The sequence below is a fragment of the Phaethon aethereus genome, assembly GCF_964289735.1.
Source record: "Phaethon aethereus genome assembly, chromosome: 3".
NCBI classification, from domain to species: domain Eukaryota; kingdom Metazoa; phylum Chordata; class Aves; order Phaethontiformes; family Phaethontidae; genus Phaethon; species Phaethon aethereus.
Genome location: NC_138576.1, coordinates 5,598,259 through 5,618,634, shown reverse-complemented (window position 1 = coordinate 5,618,634; position 20,376 = coordinate 5,598,259). Strand labels below are relative to the sequence as shown.

The 20,376-nt window shown below is 45.4% G+C and overlaps 1 protein-coding gene across 1 annotated transcript; it reads left to right on the top strand.

Moving 5' to 3' along the window:
* Positions 1-6,825: 6,825 nt before the first annotated feature.
* On the top strand, positions 6,826-14,719 carry LOC309403744 (opsin-5-like; the record flags this gene model as incomplete). The annotated part of the gene is made up of 4 exons (XM_081997991.1): positions 6,826-6,898; positions 12,417-12,710; positions 13,245-13,576; positions 14,372-14,719. The coding sequence occupies 4 exons, from the start codon at positions 6,826-6,828 to the stop codon at positions 14,717-14,719; spliced, it is 1,047 nt and encodes a 348-aa protein (XP_081854117.1).
* Positions 14,720-20,376: the final 5,657 nt, after the last annotated feature.

Sequence of the window (20,376 nt, the reverse complement as noted above, 5' to 3'; positions counted from 1 at the left end):
AGAATGGGAGAGTCTTAAATAAATCAATCTGTTCACTGGGTTTTTGGTGTGTAGAGTGGCTCCAACGCGTTGCTTCCCACTTCATCCTCCTCTTTAGCCACGCTCCTGCATGCAGTCTGCCTGGGGATGTGCAGGGGATGATGATACAGAGCTACTGCACAGGAATATTCTTGTGGTGGTAGAGTTCTGGGTGGTCTATTCTACAAATTGTACCGCTTTTTCCCAAGGTCTGAATGACACAGAGGAACCATGAATAAATGGAGTGCAGGACCAAAATGCAAAGGAAAATTCAGTGGAGCTTGCTACCAAAAACTACTCTCACTAAATGGTTGAAAAATTACTTAAAATGCAAGCAGGTGTCCCCTCATGATTGTTTGTGCAATATCCAGCATAACAGGACGTGAATTTGTATTTGAAACCTTGAAGATGGGAGGATCAGTGCTGTTCATCCTACTACTAAACTGAGGTCTGGGAACACTGTCACCATATTAAATGTGAGCAGGTTTGCATTGTCAAATTCCACACCATGGGCAACACATTTTATACATCTCTTTTCCTGACATAATAGTTTTCATTTTATGTTAGCACCTTTGGTGCCATTTCCTTTCCACTCATAGTGTATTATCGTCTGTCTTCTCACACCTTTGAAAGAAATAGCTATAATATGCTTCGTACTTGCATGTTGAATTAACCTTTTCGAATCTCATTACCATCTTTCCTTTCCCACCTCATGCTATGTTTCTGCTTTGTCTTGCTTTCATATTGCTTCTCAGATTAGTGCCTTTCATTTCATATTTGGGATCTGTGAAAAAAAATTTTTAAAATAATTGTCCCTGAGCGGGCAGCCTATTGCCCAGTTGAAAAGAGCTGGCTTGTCATGTCAGGGACATGACACATCTTCACTCCATGTGCGACTTTCCTCACAGCTGTACATCTTGTCCTCTCCTCACCAATGCAGAATGAGTATCAATGGTTACCAGCTACAAACAAATGATGACATTTTTGTTTAATAAATGTGAGCTTCTAGCTGTACTTCCATGATATACTTACTGGTCCTCGTATGAAAGTTACACAAGTTTTTGTTTCCTCATATCTGAATCACTGGTCATTCATTTAGTGTTAAACTGTTATTTACTCTCACCTCAAACTGCCAGTAGCATTGAACAACTCTTAAAAGTGAATAATAAACACAATGTAAAAAGTCTTAAAATCGTCTTTCAGTCCTGTGCATACAAGATGATCTTGGGTTTGGAGTCCACTTTCTGCTCTGGGGCCAAACACTCACTGGAATCACTCAGTTTGAGCTGCAACTCAGGTCTTCCTGGTTGAGTCTCTGGTGGAAAGCTGGTGGAAAGCTGAACTCTGACTGGGTTAACCAGCAGCCAAGTGTTATATGTAAAAATGGTTTTAGTGAAAGAGCAAAATTTATTGATCCAAACTGGATTCTTCAAGGGGGCAGCTACCTTCAGCTACTGTAGAGGGAAGCTAGGGAGGTTAGTGTCCCTAGACGAAAGTAAATAGTCCCTAGACTTTGTAAATAACCCCTCAGGCAATAACATGCAAGTCAGTGCAGACATCCAGAAGAAAACAATTTACAAATTACTATGCTTGAGGTTGCAAAAACCAGCTTAAACAAGATTCGGTTGTTGAAAACATAAAACTTCATGAGCAGACTCTGAAAATTCAACTTAAATGCCGATTCTGGTTTTCATAAATGGAGGTGAAAGCTAGAAGCTCAGCTAGAGGTCTCAGCTCAAAGAAGAGCTTCCAAAAGTAAGACTGCAGAAATAACCTGTTAGATGGAAAGAAGTTGTAGGAATTCCTGGAGAATATGATGAAGTCATTTATCCTCCAAGGATTTTGAAAAAGGTGGCATTTGTTAATGAAAAAGCTTGAGTGTGCATCACGGCAGACCTGTTTTGAAGCAAGGAGAAGGCACCCAAAAAGGACTGTCCAAATAGACTGTTTGCAGTACCCTGCTCAGCTTGAAATCTCACAGTCTTCACAGAAGACAAGACCTGGACAGAACAGCCAGAGATAAATAGGAATAGCAAAGCCATGCTCCTTTTCTAAATGATACACTGCTATTTTTCATAAACATGAATTTTGCACAGATACAGACATAGATTCATCGCCCTCTAGTTATCAGGAGATATCAATGATATTGATATACGGTACCAAATCCAATATTCTTGGCCCAAACAGCTCTAAACATTAAGACATTTTATCTCTGCAGAATGAACTACTACATACTGGCGAACTGATAATTCAGAACAATTCCCTTGTTCCTACAGATTCAGAATACTCTTCTTTTTGTTTTTCTGTGGAAAGGAAGAATAAAGTTGTAGGATGTTCTAACTTGGTACCATCAAGTAATTACTCAGCCCGTCCCCTGTTTTACATCAACCATAGGAACTTGTTTTTTATTTGTGTACACATTTACATCAAATATGTATATATGGTTTCATGGTGAGTTCATTTTTTGTTCAAAGTTTCACATAACCTTTCAGAATTGAGTAGGTAGCAACTTTATTCTTCCATCTGTTTAATTAAAACTTTCTTAAATTGAAGGGAAATTTCAGAAAACAATTCTAAAATATGATCCTCAAAAATAGGATCTGTGAAAATGTATAAACTTTGACCGTGCTTTGGTTGTAAACAGGTAATCTAGACTGATCTGACATGCAGAAAGATAATGGTGGCTACAACTTGCTATTGTTAAATGACACATGAATAATGCACTGGATTTGGGGTCAGTCAACTCTTCTGGTTTTAATCATTTATTTTCTTTTCTTACATTTCGTAACTGAACTGTTGATGTAATCCTACCCCATGTGAATGCTAAGCTCAAGGTTTCACAATAAATTAAATGCCATCTAAACCAGCATGAAATACCCACACAGTGTAATCTAAGGTGCCCATAAAAGTTGGAAGAGGACTAGGCTCCTGATGTAACCAATGGGGTCTCCAGGGAGTAATTAAATTCTCAGCAAAAATATTTTAATCTTGCCTCTGGTTTCTCTTTGCTTGCCTGAAGAAATTTCATATCTTATTTCAGTAGTGAGAGGATGGACCATGCAACAAGTGGGAAAGCAGGAGATCTGGCTTGGACTGGGTGACATCAGGCTCCCTCAACTGAGCCGTCTGTCATGGTTTCACCAAGAAAGGCCGAAAAGAAACATTAGGTGAGCTGCCTGCGTAGCACAGGCCAGGAAACTTTCCAAAGAATTTTCTTTATCAGAATTATAAGCTCTGTTTGAGCACTAACAATGGTTTAAAACAACCACTTCTCATCTAGTGACCGCACCGTGAGAATCTGTTTCTCAGCTAACTGTTTTCACCCATGATAAGAGCAAAACCCATGGGCAACATCTGTACCAGGGAACTAAACAGTGTCACTCAGTCTTCGAAACCGATGACCTCACTGCCTGCTGGGAATGGTTTTAGCTGACCTGTGCCTGGGAATGCCTTAGGAAAGTGCTAGTTGGCCCAGCCCAAAACAGCACCAGCAACTGTTCTGGGAATTTAACAAGGTGAACAGTCGAATTCCAGCATCTTTGTGGTGATCTGGCAGTGTTTAATTTACCAATATTGTGGTTTTGCGTGCACTATATTGGATTAATTGTCAGAATGCAGCAATCTTCTACTTTCTGTCACAGGATTTACTGTGTCTTTTGCTCACTCTCATGGACATTTCTGCCCCAAATTGGGATCAAACGATAACCTCTCTTTCTTGAACAGACTACACTGATTTGATAAAGCTTTTTAAGACTTTCATTACTAGGCATGCTTTTGAGACATCATATCTGTCCTTTTTTAGCCTTTTCTGATAGAAGAACTTCCTTTTACAGTTAATATTGTACATATTCTACCTTCCTAGACTAAATTGATACTCATTTGCTTATACACCCAAGGCTTGAAAAGCATTGCAACAACCAGCCACATTCAGCTGCCAGAGGAACATGTGGTGATGGACATCTGCACTGAACATCTAATGAGTAAGTGCTTGATTTCTTGAGTTAGGGGGTATCTTTATTCAAAAACTGTATGAGACTTTGAATGACACCACAAAGAGGCACTGGAACAAGTTGTCCACAGAGGAGCTCCACCTGTTGTGGAGTCTCCATCCTTGGAGATACACAAACCCCAACTGGGTACAGCCTTGAGCCTACTGTAGCTGATCCTGTTCTGAGTAGTGCGCTTGGGCTAGATGCTCTTCAGAGGTGACTTCCAGCCTCAGTGATTCTGTGTGCTCTTTTCATTGGATCAAGGTTTGGAACCTCAGTCTCTCTTCACCCAGATAAGAGACAAAGTACCTCCTGCCTGTTTTTTCTTCCCTCTACCCATAATCCATGCCTTCCTAGCTCCCCAGTTTAAACAGGAACCTCACAACCTTTTTGTCTTATTTGTTCAGATTTTTCAGGCCAGCGATTTCTGCCATTGAATTAGCATTTCATAAGCTCTGGAGAAGAACTGGTGGACTGTTCCATCTCCTAGTACTTATCTATGTCATGAATACATGCAGACTCCATTGTGCTCCTGCTGACTTTGGAGAGATGTGGGATGTGTTGGGGAGATTTTTCAGAAACACTTGAGCTGATTACACATAAGCCAGCCTCAGTCAAAAAGTAGCTTAGCACAGGGAAGTGGTTTCTGAGGATGGGAATCATTGGGTTGTAGCATCTCTTGAAATCTCCATTCTGATAACACTATGAGCTACGATGTCTGTTCTCTGATGGAAAAATAGACATTCCCTCTCTGCTTTCCTCCGTTATATCTTTCTGCTGGCAGCAGGACCTGGGAACTAGAGCACTGCTGTGGGCTAATAAAGCTACCTAATCTTAGCAGTGCTCAGTCTCCTTTAAAAATAAGGTTTGTGTCTGTGACAGCAGAATTACTGCTGAATTTGGTACCCAAGTTCTCTGTTCAGGGGTGGAGGCAGATTTACTAAGAACAAAACTTGTAACACCCAGCATGCTGACAGTGGGGAATCCTGATGTGGGGCCATGGTTCCAGATACAGGGATTTTGCTTCTCTGAAGTGATAACTACACCCTGAGCAGCACGTCTGTGAGATTGGTTCACTTTGAAGCTGTAGCAAGTGGCCAGTATTGAACCACCATTACCCCTGCAGATTTTTTTTTTTTTTTTTTAATATGCCATAGCTGTTCATTGCAAAATACGTTAACAATTTTTGGAGCAAGGGCTCCCTTCAGCACCATACTAGAGAGACAGATACCATTTGATTTTTCTCCCTCCGACCTTGTGACTAAAGTGTGGAGCAATCCAGCTCCGAGTGGAGAGGAAAGCATCTCTCTGTTACACTGTTTTCCCCACCCGAAAGCACCTATAACCTGCAGAATAGGTTAGAATATTCAAGTCTCTGAAACCAGAGGAGGGAACTGATTTCTCCACTTCACGGAGGGTGGCTACGCTTTTAGGACAAAGTTGCCCTGAGAAGGCTATGAGTGCTACTGAGCCCTGTGCTCTGTGTGTTGTGTTGCATGTACTTGGTTGCTGAATTAAACTCCTCAAAGTCTTCAGTGCTGGGATCACTGGTGTGCAAATCCCAGACAGCTTCAGAGCAAAGAAGCACAGAGAGATGCAGCAAAGCTGAGGTGGCAGCATATCTGTGCATGGCCTGTTTTGCTTTCTGGTGAAACTCAAAGCTTTGAAAGTGTCTCAGATTCCTAAGGATTTCAGAATTTAGGCTGGTACTGCTATACTCAGGCACCTAAATTCCACCTAGATTGCATATGAGATGCCTACGTGCTCCTGGGGATCTTAAAATTCCCTATGTCTAAACAGAGTAAAATAGGCAAAGCAGAGAATGATGCTAATGCAGGTTAGCATATCCAGGTACTGGAATTAAATAATTTAGAATAGATCAGCTCTTTAATGTGCTGGCTGGTTACTGCCCACCCTAAAATTCAGCTTAATGACATTGCAACTGCAGATCTGTAAACTGGGTGCACCAAAATCAAGACCTGCATGTGTAAATTGGTAGATGAGCCTGTAACACCTATTTGGACCCTGGAGCAGAACTTGGCGTTATTTATAAAGACTGAGAGAGCATTATGATGATTTTAGGCTCAGACATTATAAGGAGAAGGTAAACCTGGATGTGAGGCGTTGCTCTCGTTCCTTGCCGAGTGACAACACTGGGGTATCACCAGAGTGAACTCAGAGCGTGGCTCTGCAGCTGCGCAGCCCGGGCTGAGCATCCTCCAGTTCTGCCCTGCAGCAGCTCTGAAAGTCTTGCCTCCAGCGGTGTGGCTTTGACCCTCTGAACCCCTGCAGCAAACAGCTTTCCTCTAATACTTTGACACAGAGGTCCCCCCCAGCCCAGCCTTGTATTTCCCGCAGGCAGCCGAGAAGCTGGAAAACAAAACTCCCAACCTTCCTTCCCCTGCCTGATCCCTCGGCCCGCGCTTGGCTCCCGAGGCTGCCGACGGCCGAACGACAGTCGTGCCTCGCTCGGGAATGGCAGCCTGGAGGGACTCGCGCCGTGACGTTGCTTGACAAGCCAAGGAGCGGAGCGGGGGGGGGTTGCTCTGCCAGCCAGGCAGCGGGGCAGGCGGGATGGCTCCGGCCGCGGCTCTGCCCAGCTTCCCCGCTGCCTCCCCAGGGAGGGAGCCTTCCTCTCGCTCCGGGCTTCTCCCCTGCCACAGGAGAGGCAGCGAGAGGCGAGAGCAGGAGCTTCACGCCGGCAGCGCCCAACTGCCCGGCTCACGGCTGCAGCAGGCGAGCCATGAAGAGGAGGGTCTTCGCCCCTGCGGTCGCTTCGCCTTTGATTTAAAACCTTCACCCGCTTTCACAGGGGACGATGGAGGAGCAATACATTTCCAAACTCCACCCAGCAGTGGATTACGGAGCTGGAGTCTTTCTTCTGATCGTAGGTGAGTTCTGCCTTCGCAGCCTGCTGCTTTGCTTGGAGCGGACACACCGGGGCCGCCCCGTCCGTGCTGCGGTCGGCCGGAGAAAGCCGGAGGGAAACGATAGAAAATCTGTTCCCACGCAGGTTCCCCTGCTCAGTGCCTTCGAGCCGGTCGGATGCCAGGATTAACCTCCGCTCTCAGATTTGCAATTTTTCGTTTCAGTGCCGAAGACTTGCCAGCACAAGTTTGCTCCCGCGGCATCACAAGTATTCAAAATAAGTTGTCTACAGTTTCTCCCGGCGTCTCAGCCCCGGGAGTCGAGGGACGAGGCAGCTCGTTTCATGAGACTGGGGCGGGGGGGGGGTATCATTACGCTTGAAGATCAGCCGGCTGCGTCTTGGTAGGATAAACTGGCATAAAATAGCAAAAGGTTTCCAAATAGCAGTTCTGGTTTTTATAACGGCCGGTTTGCCCTGCTGAAGGCAGATTTACAATGAAATGCAAGTGGGGCTATCTACCAGTCTGCTCCAGCATGGCTTTAGCTAAGCGTTTTCGTCCTTGTCTGTTTGTTGCACGTACCCGGGTGATTTGTTTACTGTGGGTGAGGATTTGGAGCTGAATTGGCTTAGGCATGCAGCCCAGCTGAATTTTGCTAAGATGCGAGTACCTTCCTCCCTTCGGCTCATTTGAAAACCCTGGTTGAGATGCATTTAAAACAGACAGGTATATCTTTTAATGTGCTTTAATAGACTTTGGGCAGCAATGCTGGGGCTTTAACATTTCACATCTCACCTCTGTTCCTGCACAATTTTCCCTGCGCTGCACTGCGCTGTGCTGTCCCTCGGTCGTGCTGAGAGCAGACAGTGCAACTCAGGGTGAGAAAAATCACTCTTCGCAAAACAACGAAGGGTTTTTATTTTAATCCAAGTCAGGACGCCAGCTCCTTTCTCACACAAACGTGAATATGTAGCTGCTGTTCGGGTAATGGGGCAGGGCAGCAACAAAGGGCTGGAGACTGGAGCTCCCTTTGCCGATATTGCTCTTGTGCCACCGTGCTGCAATCTCACACCTCTCCTCCCAACCTCCTAAACCTCCTAAACAGCTTTTAGGCACCTAAGCTTCAGGCATAGCTTCCAGCATTGCATCAAGAGTCGCGCCTGGCAGCCAGGCTCACTACATTGTGTAGGGAGTCTCAGAAACATCCCATATATGAAGCAGTGAGGTTAACTGGGAACGGTGGTGTATTTCTCCATAGCTTTGCCACCTCACTGAGGGCTGCAGCAAGGCCTGTTTGTGCCCTGAAATTATGTTTTCATTAGGAAACCACAAGGCCAGGGCACGGGCCGCAGCTCTCGCCGCAAGCCTCTCTGCTGTTTGGTGACTAGCCCACTCGTGCACAGTTTTGCCCCGTGGCAGCCAGCAGCCTGGCAGGCAGTGGGATGGAGGGGAATAGCATCTGTCAGAGTCAAAGGGAGGGTGGTCCTGGATGCCCACCTCTGATGGTAAGACTAAGAGCTTCTTCCTACCTCTTGCATAGTGGTTATAGTTAGGTCAGCTCAGAAGAAAGTGATCTGGGCTCCTTTCCCTCCCGAAGCCCGAGGATGTCCCATCCTGCGGCTGTCATCTGGCAGGAGAGTGCTCTTCCCACCAAGCCGCGGGCTGCTGTCTGTCAGCGAGCGGTCGCCTGCCAAGCCACCATGGGCATCTCTGTGTGTGCAGACATACGACTCTTGAGAGCCCAGGGGACTCTTCAAGCGTACCCAGAAGTGCCAAGTGAACGTCTGCCGTTAGAAAGTGAATGAGTGTGGGATGCGGGGTCTCAGATTTGTACCTCTGTTTTGTTTAAGGTTTTCTCTTGATGTCTCTGCCTAGTCTTGGATTTATGTCAATGTGTTTATTCCATTTCATTGCATGTGCCTTTATTAATTCCTCTGTGGGCATTATTATGGGGTTTCTGCGGGCAAATGCAGCCTTTCTGCTTTCGCAGTGACCAGGAAACACGACAGAATCTTTTTCTGTTTCCCTAATTCACTTCTGACTTTAGAGGACACCTTCCCAGGATCAAACTGTAGCTCCAGCACAACGTTCACTTGAAAGAAAAGAGAGAAAGAGTTGTTTGCTATGTGTACTTTTGACACTGTGTCATGACCGCTTTGAAGCCCTGTGGCATATCTGAACAACATATGTCTGACGGGTCTTTTTGCAAAGCAATCTCTGGCCTGTTGCATGCCTCTGGCTAAACAATTTCTGTGGTCTGTCTCACCGCACCCAGAGACCACCAGAATAGTCTGGGTGTCTGCACTGCAGCACAAAGTTATTGAGGACCCTGAGCTGCTCAGCCAGCACATGGTGACTATCAAGGCAGCTCAGAGTCCAGGAGGCTTGTGCTGGGGCTCCAGTGGAAGATGCATCGCAAAGAGGGAAGGCTTTGGGAAGTGAAGGGCACCAGAGGAGAGGAGGGGACAAGCAGGCAGGACAGCTGGAGTTCTTCAGTAGGAAGGAGAAGTAAGCAGGGATATTACCAGGGAAAAATGAAGGTGGATAGGTTGCTTTTACTTGATCGTGTGTTGTGCAAGTTTCAGCAAGTTGTGTCCTGGTTTCAGCCAGGATAGAGCTGGTTTTCTTCACAGAAGCTGGTGTGAGGCTGTGTTTTGGATTTGGGATGAGAAACTGTTGATAATGTGCTGGTGTTTTGGGTTGTTGCTGAGCGGTCAAGGACAGTCCAGCTTCTCGTGCTGGGCTGCCAGCGAGCAGGCTGGGGGTGCACGGGGAGCTGGGAGGGGACACAGCTGGGACAGCTGACCCAGGCTGGCCAAAGGGGTATTCCCTACCATACAATGTCATTCCCAGTACATAAACTGGAGTTGACCGGGGGGCGGGAATCGCTGCTCGGGGACGGGCTGTTGATCACTGGGTGGTGAGCAACCACCCACAAGTATTGGGCATCACTTGTTCTTGTACATTCCTTTGTTGGTATTATTATTGTTGTTATCGTTGTTGTTTCTTCTCTCTTGCTGTCCTATTAAACTGTTTTTACCTCAACCCATGAGGTTTTTTTTCCCCAGTTCTCTCCCCCATCCCACTGGGGGAGGGGGAGTGAGTGAGCGGCTGCGTGGGGCTTAGCTGCCGGCTGGGGCTCAACCACGGCAATACTCTAAGAGTGGAGCGAAGGGGTGTGGGCTATTCCCATGAGGGGATAGGAGCCACAGGGGAATAGATGGGATATAGTGCGTGGAGAGGGGTTGTCACACAGAAGTGAAGAGCTACGGTGTGGTGGTAGGAAGGGGCAAGATACGGTCTACTATTCATATGACAAAAGTTCCCCCAGTTGGTAAGGCAGGCCAGCACTCCAGGAGGCTGCGAACCGAAACCTGAAGCGCTCTTTGCTCCAGCAGGTCCGTAGCGGAAACACAGCCCGCCTGGGAAACCCCTGACTAGCCGGGAAGCGGGAACTGAAACGCAGGAGCTGGCTGGAGCAGAACAGTGGTTGCTGTGGTGAGGATGCTGAGCTGTGTTGCAGCTCTCAGAAACGCCGTCCCGGTGGCATTGCCTATCTGCTGTCTAAGAGAACAAGTGTCCTCCCCGTGAGCTGGAGAACAAGGTTTCATAGCAGGGCGCAGCAGACACACACCAGCGCGTTTTCAAAGCATCAGCACAGTTCTGTGTTGGCCTGGGAGGTGCCGAGTCCTGGCTAGTCTCCCAGCCTGTCCAGTCTTCTCAACTGTAGTCCCAGGCTAACAGCCGGCGTTTTGCACATCCTTTGTACAATCAAGCATTTCACAGGTGTGCTAACTATGTGATCGTCCTGGTTTCGGCCGGGATAGAGTTAATTTTCTTCCTAATATCTCGTATAGTGCTGTGTTTTGGATTTAGTATGAGAATAATGTTGATGACACATGATGTTTTAGTTGTCGCTAAGTAGTACTTATACTAACTACTGATTTCCATCCTACTTCCTCACGTCCTGTCTGTGGTCATGCAGGTAAAAGCACAGGGTGGTCTGTGGTGTGTACTGTCCATATCCCCTCTCCTGAGCAGAGGAATACTTATTCCTGATAGCTGAGATACTGGCTCGTACAGGTAGGGAGCAGAACATGCCCTCTTTGAGTCGCTGGAACTCTGGGACAGTTTCACAGCTAGCATGTCTGGCAGTTTCTCCAGGAAAATCAAATGATACAATGGACTGTTAAAGACTACGCTGAGAGCAATGGGTGGTGGGACCTTCAAACACCGGGATATACATTTAGCAAAGGCCACCAGGTTAGTCAACACTAGGGGATCTACCAGGTGAGCTTGCCCTGCCCAATCAAAACTTCCAGGTACTCTAGAAGGGGATAAAATTCTCTGTGGTGCACATAAAGAATACGTTAGGGAAGACAGTCTGGGTTATTCCTGCCTCGGGCAGAAGCAAACCCATCCGTGCATCGATTGCTGTTGCTTAAGGACCTGGGTGCAGTTGGTGGGCAACGCAGAAGGATGGGGAAGTCCGATGTGTACCTCAAAGAGATTTGATTTTGGGTGAGAAGAGCCAATGATTTGAATTGTACCATGTTAACTGCTATATAGCCCTGCCACTGTATGCCATCACTACTATAGTTGCTATATGTCATATCAATAGTACTACAGTAAGAAGCACCCAGATTAATGAAGAATGAACTTTGGTGAAATTGAGTAAAGTGCAGCGGTGATGGAACCAGAACTGGCTCCAGCATGCAACAATCCAACACACACACACCATCTCTCCTGCCCTGAGAGACTGCTATGACAGAGACCGAAGTCATGGACTAAATGAACTCAAAGGACACTTTAGAGCGATGGCCCATGGACTAAGGGAATGATATCTGTGTGGGTGTTTATCTAAAGCCAGGAAAAGTGGTAATGATTAATTAGAATGTATCAGAAAGTGTAGGACCTGGGCATGATGTAGATGGTATGGAATAAGGGGTGGCTCTTGTCCTGGTTTCAGCCGGAGTAGAGTTAATTTTTTTCCTGATAGCTGGTATAGTGCTGCATTTTGGATTTAGGATAAGAATAATGTTGATAACACACAGATGTTTTAGCTGTTGCTGAGCAGTGTTTACACTGAGTCAAGGACTTGTCAGCTTCTCATACTGCCCCGCCAGCGAGGAGGCTGGGGGGGCACAAGAAGCTGGGAGGGGACACAGCCAGGACAGCTGACCCAAACTGGCCAGAGGGATATTTCATACCGTATGACGTCACGCTCAGCTTATAAACTGGGGGAGCTGGCTCAGAGGGGTGCTGCTGCTCGGGAACTGGCTGGGCATCGATCAGCAGGTGGTGAGCAGTTGTATCGTGCATCACTTGTTTTGTATATTCTTTTATCGCTACTGTTATTATTTCCTTCCTTTTCTGTCCTATTAAACTGCCTTTATCTCAACCCATGAGTTTTACATTTTTTTCCAGTTTCTCATCCCAGTGGGGTGGGGGGAGTGAGCGAGCAGTTGTGTGGTGTTTAGCTGCCAGCTGGGGTTAAACCATGACAGGGACGTTATTGTCTGTGCTGATTCTTCTCTTTCAGCCGTCCTCACAATCCTTGGAAATTCAGCTGTCCTTGCTACAGCTGTCAAACGCTCTTCCCTCCTGAAGTCACCGGAGCTGCTTACAGTCAACTTGGCAGTAGCAGATATTGGAATGGCCATCAGCATGTATCCGCTGGCCATTGCGTCCGCCTGGAACCACGCTTGGCTGGGAGGCGATGCGTCCTGCGTATATTATGCCCTGATGGGTTTCCTTTTTGGTGTCTGCAGCATGATGACCCTGTGTGCCATGGCTGTGATTCGCTTTCTTGTTACCAATTCATCCAAATCCAATAGTAAGTAATTACATCTCTGTTAACCTCATAATGGTGCATTTAGGCTATTATGTTCAGAGTCCAATATCAGACCCTAGTGTTCCTAGAAGGATCTGATTAAATTACTTATGAAACAATGAGGTTTCTCACTTCTCAGTAAAACCATGTGAAACTACCTGAGAGTGGACAGCCCAAATGTTTTTTCTGGACCAGACTGGCTTACCTTCCTGTTTGCATGCAATCAGGCATGCTGGAATTTGAGAGGAAGAAGTGTCCTGGCACTCCTGGGCTGGGAGCACGATACATTTGGGGTCAGCTCGATCTTGTCGATGTGCCTGATTTACCAAACTTTGGATCAGCACTGAGGGATGCACTCAGGTCCCATCCAACCCATGGACACTCTCAGTTATGTTTCTCAAGAAGACCAAAGGTTAGGGAACTGCAGCAGCAGCCCAGGCATATTTACAGCCACCATCCTTCTGTTTGGAAAGTTACGGCAAAAGGCGTGTAGCTGAGATGAGATCCATACATGCTTGCTCTTCCTCTTTCTTGCAGGTAACAAAATCACCAAGAACACTGTTCGCATCTTGATTACTTTCATCTGGCTCTACTCCTTGCTCTGGGCCATTCTGCCCTTGGTAGGCTGGGGCTACTATGGCCCTGAGCCATTTGGCATCTCTTGTACAATAGCCTGGAGCAAGTTCCACAACTCCTCCAATGGCTTTTCATTCATCCTGAGCATGTTCCTCCTGTGCACAGTCCTGCCTGCACTGACCATTGTTGCCTGCTACTTGGGAATTGCCTGGAAGGTTCATAAAGCGTACCAAGAGATCCAGAATATTGACAGGATCCCTAATGCAGCTAAACTGGAGAAGAAGCTGACATTGGTGAGTTATCCCAGTGACGAGAAGAGTCTGTGGTAACCAGGAGCTTGCAGAGAACTGGCTCTGCTCACGCATGGCTCATGATGACCCTTCACTGCTTTTCTTTAGTATTGACCAAAGATAGAGATGTGGTTTGTCTCACCCATATTCTGCACTCCTCAGAGGAGCAGGGCGCTCCTGGAGTCCTTGTCACTTCAGTAGCTTAGTCAGGATGATATATCCTAGGTCCGATGCAGCTTGTTAAATCTTCAGGCAGTTGCATCCATGATTTTCATGGACACACGGATTTCCAGTCATGCTGGAATAGCTGTTGAATCCTTTCATGTGGTAGCTGGGGTGGAGGTCTTGTTCTGTCGTCCTGGGCATTTTTAATTGACTGAGTGAGAGCTACACAGAAATTGTGTATGGAAACAGGAGTTTTTAATAGAATATTTTTTCAGATAAGCACTTCAGTTGCTCATTTCTTGTGGAAAAGCAGAATTGACCCAAGCTTTCTGAGGCCAGTCTATTGATAGGCTGTATACTCCCTGGCTGGGCTGTGTCTCCCATGACATATTGCAGCCAGAGTGAGGGAAGGAGATGAAAACAACAATTGCCTCGTAAGAAACCCACCGTGTAGATCTGCCAGGTGGGAAGAGGAGCATACACGCACTGCCCAGCGTTGCCCGTGCTCGTGTCACAACACAGCACGCGTACAGTTTCAGGTATTTCACGTGGTTCAGGCGTGGTTTTATCCACACACCACATACCAGCCCCGGCCAGCACAAGCGGAGAACTGAAGCCCCGTTTCCCTTTCAGATGGCGGTGCTCATCTCGGTCGGCTTCCTGAGCTCGTGGACACCGTATGCGGCAGCCAGCTTCTGGTCCATATTTAACTCCAGCGATTCCCTACAGCCCATCGTTACACTGCTGCCCTGCCTGTTTGCCAAATCTTCAACAGCATATAATCCTTTTATTTACTACATCTTCAGCAAAACTTTCCGTCATGAAATTAAACAGTTGCAGTGTTGCTGCGGCTGGCGAGTTCATTTCTTCAGCACCGACAACTCTGCTGAAAATCCTGTGTCGATGATGTGGAGTGGGAGAGACAACATACGTCTCTCTTCAGCTGCAAAGGTGGAGAACCAGGGAGCTGCAACTCGCTGAAATGCAGCCACGGTTTCACAACATAGGTCAAAACTTGGACTCACTCATGGGTCCAAATGAGTAGGAACGCAGCACGTGGGGTAGTCACCACATATCTTATGTCAAATACAGAGGTTTAAGTATATATTTGTAAGCAATGCTCAAATACCGTCTTTAAGCTACACAACAAAAAAAAGAAAACACAGTCTTTTTCAAGAATTTCCACTATAGAGGAAATAGATAGATTTATGTACTAAACATAAAAACATATAAACTGAACTTATTGTCAGGGCACCAGCTATTATTAAAAGACTTTTTTTTTTTCTTATACTTCTGACTTTTTAATGCAATCTATCTGCAAACTCTTGGCTCTGTCAGTAAAACAGCCATCGGAGAAAACCATAGGTCGAACACAGAATGTTACCAAATAAATACAGCTGTCGAGTGTAGCTTCCTGGCAATACAGACAGAAAACCATATGGGTAGCAAAAAAAATTCACCGCCAGGAAAAGACGAAGAAGTGGCTGCTATCAAAATGTCTTACAGAGATCAACCGTCTTGCTCCGTCAGAAGTATGGTTCCAGCTCCCCAAAACACAAGCTCGAAAAGGAGCTGGGCAGCCTTAGTCCGAAGCGGCTAGGAGGGACTGCGGCGGGCAGCGAAGGATGCCTGCTGCCTGTCGCAGCGAGCACGCCGAGAAGCGAAGGAACCTCTTCACACGAGGAACTGTGCCCTTCTGCTGCTGCTCGCGGAGCTGCGGCAGCTCTCCTGCCACGAAGGCTGCCGCAGCATTTGTTTTCCGGAGGAGCGCTCCGCAGAGCGTGCCGAAAGGCGTCCCCGGGATAACCCGCCCGGCATTAAGCAATCCCAGCTCCCAGCGCCTCGGCAGGATGCCGGGTTCCCCACCGGCCGGAGCACTCACACAACCGCAACCGGGAGCAGTTTGCTGGTTCAGTTTAAAGCACACGTACGACCGTACCGACATCCCGCTAGCCAGTTTTAACAAGAGGTTCTGAGGTGGAAATGATGAGCTCCTACAGTGTGAACCCCGCTCCCTGACGTACTGCTTGTGATTTTAAAGGACGTACATAAACACGTATCTTTAGGGTTTGAAATGTCGTACGAAATCTGGCTCGATAGCTGCCGCAGTTCTTGCTTCCCCTGCTTGCTCAGCTGACCACATCTATCTTTGCATTAGTTAGAAGAGTTAATGCATCAGACAAGAAGAGTTAAGTCACAGGCACATTTGGCACAGGTTTTAAACAATCTAAAACAACAGGGAATTGACTTTGAGTTCTTGGAAACTACCACACTCAAACCCTAATAATTAGTTTCATTTTATAAACTACAGCTAGGGCCAAGAACAGGATTAAAAGACAGGCTTAAACACTTCTGTGGCTATGAGAATTTCTGTTACTGCGGAGCGTGGATTAGAGAAGAACAAACAAAATGAGACATGAGCTGTAACACACATGAAGGCACAAATTAATTACTAACTCGGGGGTTAGGAAACTTAAGGAGCTTGCTTTCCCCTGAACTCTTGGCAGAGTCGCCAACTCTCATAAATATTCCAGGTTTACTTGTAAAAAGTTGTGAAAAATTCCTAAATGAAGTTGGCCTCGAGAGCAACATGATCTTGTCCTGGGTTGTCACTCACAGATGCTCCCTGTGGAATGAGACTGTGCTCAGGCTTCTGTCCCTGAAGAGGTGATGCATCCTCTGGGAAACAGTCACCCCCGAGAGCCCCTGGCATGGGAAAATGGGAAAAGGGAAGAGGAATGGGAGGGGCAGGAGAAAACGCCAGGAACTGAGAAGGGAGCACGCGAAAGCTGAAGGAAACTATTTGGGAAGAGGAGGAGAGGCAGGTGAGCGTTATGCGAGTGTGTTTGTGGGGAGGGCGAGGAGGTGGCAGAGGGAAATGCAAAAGCGACAATAGTGTAAAAGAGGGGTCGGAGGAGAGTGTCAGCGGGTGGAGAAAATGTTAACGTGCTGGAAAGGGACTCGTTATGGTAAATGTCAATTACCAGCAATTTTTCAGCTCTAAAAAATAACCTGATAGGAAAGTGAAATTATATTTTAAAAATAATCTTCCCCCTCAGGAGTTTTTGCTTTCGCTTGCTCAGTTGCTTGATGTTTAAAATAAATAGCAGAATATATGTTATATATTTGCTAGTTAATCTGCTAGTTGCAGATTTGTGAACGGAAGAATGAGATGCACATTAATAATGCAATGTAACATGAGCTTCCTCTGTGAAAAATTTAGGAGCAGAACAGGTCCACGTCCACTTGTAAATGCTTTTAAAGTATATGTAATATGAAAAATATGCCACTCAACAGTACAGACAAAACCTCTGTAAAATCAAAAGATCTGTATATTGTTAAAGTACAATGCCTTAATAGTCTGATTTATTACCTGTTTATGTACTTCCTTTTTAAAAATCGAAGTCCAGGTGTTTGTGTAACAAATATGACTCAAATCCCTTTTTCATTTTTTCAGGCTCAGTGAGAAGCAAATCAAAACTTCCCCAGCAGGCTCTGAATTTTAGGTGGTTTTATATTATATACAGAAAATTTAAAAAGCAGGGCTGCCCTTGACCAGAGAACTAGGAAAGGAAGTATATCATATGATATAGGGGACTAGGTTGTTTTTCTTAACTTTCATGAAGTTGATTTATGGTCAAATTGTAACTCTAATTTCATGGTATTTCCTGCCCAGCCCTGGACTGTGTTGTCAACTAAGTGATCTTCTAAGACACTGAAGCAGAACGCAAGCACTCAGGAGCCCAATCTGGGCATTTGATGTTTGCAACCAATAGTCTTCCCAATACAAATATTTAAGGTAAAAACTCCAAGACCATCCAACCTGCTCCCGCGCTAGGAGTGTTCTCACTAAACTGTGGAAGTTTACAATGCAGACATCCACATCTGAGGGAGCCACCTTCGGCTCCTTTCTTTCTATTAAGGATAAATGGAGCTCCCTGCTCAGATGATGACATAAAAAGTTAAATAACACAACTAGCACCCCGATTTGCATTAAAATAAATCGGAATTCAGTGCCTTATTTTGAAAAACCTTCTAGGCTGTTTGTCTATCTCAGCACAGGAATGACTTCCAGAACTAGATCACTTCTATTAAGGATCAATTTTCCATCTGTGAAATTAAATGTGACTTATTTCAGAACAAAGATCGATTATTTGAGGGAGATCATTGTTCTTGCAGTAAGACTATGAGCCTAACACTGTGGGGACCTGGGTTCCACCACATTACTTTCCCAGTAATACTGCGTGACCTTGGGGAAATCAGTTAAACTTGGTCTTGGGTTCTTCTCTTACCCACACAGTAGAGACGCTCTTGCTGCTTATCATTGTAAAGCACCAACTGTTTGATGAACGGATTCCTGCAAGTGCAAAAGCACCAATCCTAAAGATTGTGAAACACTGACAAAGAACGGATTGCTACTTCCTTATAGTAATTTGTCCTCTGGATCATCTACCATGCTCGGGAAGTTACTACACAATTAAAAGTCAAGATTCTTTCACAGTTAGGACACTGGCCTGGGACTTGGTGCTATGCCCAAGTTCTTGCTTTGTCATAGCTTCTTGCATGAAAGACAATGCATTGCAGTAAGCTGATTCCTGTGTGTAAATTAGGATCTCCAAATCCCCAGCCCTTTGTCCTATCTGTATTCCTTGCATCTTTGCAAAACAGAAAAAGTCTTGCATATAAAAAAATACCTGCTATTTTGGAACTTCCTAAGGGAAATGTCTTAGCCATGCAGTAACCTGCCGTTACCTTGCTCACTCCTATTGGAAAGATATGAGTGCCTAGTGCCATGGTTTATAGTTTTGTCCTAGAATATGCCAAAAATACTCATACTGAAACAAATGTTTGCAGAATACCTACTTGATTTTGCACTAACCCAAATTCTCACTAGCCTGAACAGTGGTGCAGTATTAAGGCAGCCAGGTTGACGAGAAGTGTGTGCAGCATCTGGGATTTTTAGTCGGTAACCATTCACCGTTATCAACGAGGGCTGACAACCCGACATCAACTTGTCAGTAAGCACTACGTTCATTGCTACGCTGCTCCAGCAGCAGAGAACATATGGGAAAAGCATGTTTCATCTTAGCTTGTCAACCCATATAGAATCTCTACTTAGGCAGCCAACTGACGACTCGCTTGAAGGAAAGTCTGTTCACTTGAGTATTTTCTTTCCTTGAAGAGCCCAACAGAAACACTGTGTGCCAGCTGAGAAAACCATTCTTTCCCTAGACTCACCATTTTGGTTTCCAACTTTGATAGGACAAGAGAGAATCAATGTATGCTAGTGAGTCCTAGTCTAGAGCTTTAAAGGGCCCTCCTTCAGGCATTAAAGGCCTGGAGCAACTCCAGTTGAAGTTGGTGGGAATTTTTTTATTGAATTCAAAGGGAACAAGATGCAGATTTTAAAGATCATGAAAGTTAAAAAAAAAAGAAGAGGACTCTGTAAGGCAAACACTGGTAGATGACATATATTATCAAAGAGCAGAGAAACCAAAGACAGAAAGAAAGGAATGAAATTAGTGTCATTATAAAGTGTAGAGGTCACCAAGACTTTGACTATGTATTTTTCCAGTTGGCATGCAAGGAGGCTTGTGAAAAGACATAAGGGAGTATTTTTATTGTTGTTACTTTCTGTACATCCTGGTTTGAACTACACCAATCTTCCTTGGAGGGAATCAGATGCTTATAAATAGTTGAGGATAAACACCCAAGGAGTTTTAAAGTCTTGGTTTGGGGTCAATACTTTAAACCTTACTTAGAAAGACAAAGAAAAGAAAACAGCAAGTTAGTTTGCTGTCCTTGTTTCTGAGCAGTGGACTATGCAGTACCCCATTAAATAAGCTTATTTTAAGTAAAGATCTCATCAATTGCAATCTTTGAAGGAAGGATAGTGCTATTAATTGGATCGGCAATTTCCAGCCAACTGCAGAATTTTGAACCAAGTATGATGACGCTGAAGCTCTCAGAAATGTGCTACAGCCTCTTCCACATTAGGCAGATACAAGCATTCTCCCAGTGAGGCTGTATTATGATTGGATGCAATGAGCAACAAGGCAAAATGAAGTGGGATACGGCCATAATACCAGAGACTGCCCCTCAAAAGACCTTCACACCCCATTTGCATTGCATGGATTCCACAAAGGACTTTTCACATGTATAAATCCAATTCCTTCTGGACAGGAGACAAAAATGTTGAGGATTTAGGGTCAATTTACCTGAAGAAAGTCCAGATGCTAAATAGACATGGATAGCAAGAACAATAACTGGACAAAAATACCAAACTAAGTAAGGGAGAAGGAGTTCTGGAACAAACTTCATTTGAGAAACAGTGAAGTATTGGGAAGGGCAGTGATGTAGACAGAGTGGAGGTGCACAGCTGCTCCTATACAGGTTACTGCCAGATACAGCATTTGTATCTTATTAAACAAACCATGAACTTTGAAAAATTATTGTTTATCTACTTGTACGTTTCTAAAGAGAGTTAAGTCACATTAACATCAAAGTGCTGCTGGATTCAATCACATCTCTGCCAAACTTCAGTGATTTTTCCTGAAGACTTCTAGGCCTACAAAGCCTGCCAAAAAATTCAGAAGAAGTTATCCATATGCAAAAGAGATCAACCAAAGAGCTGGAAT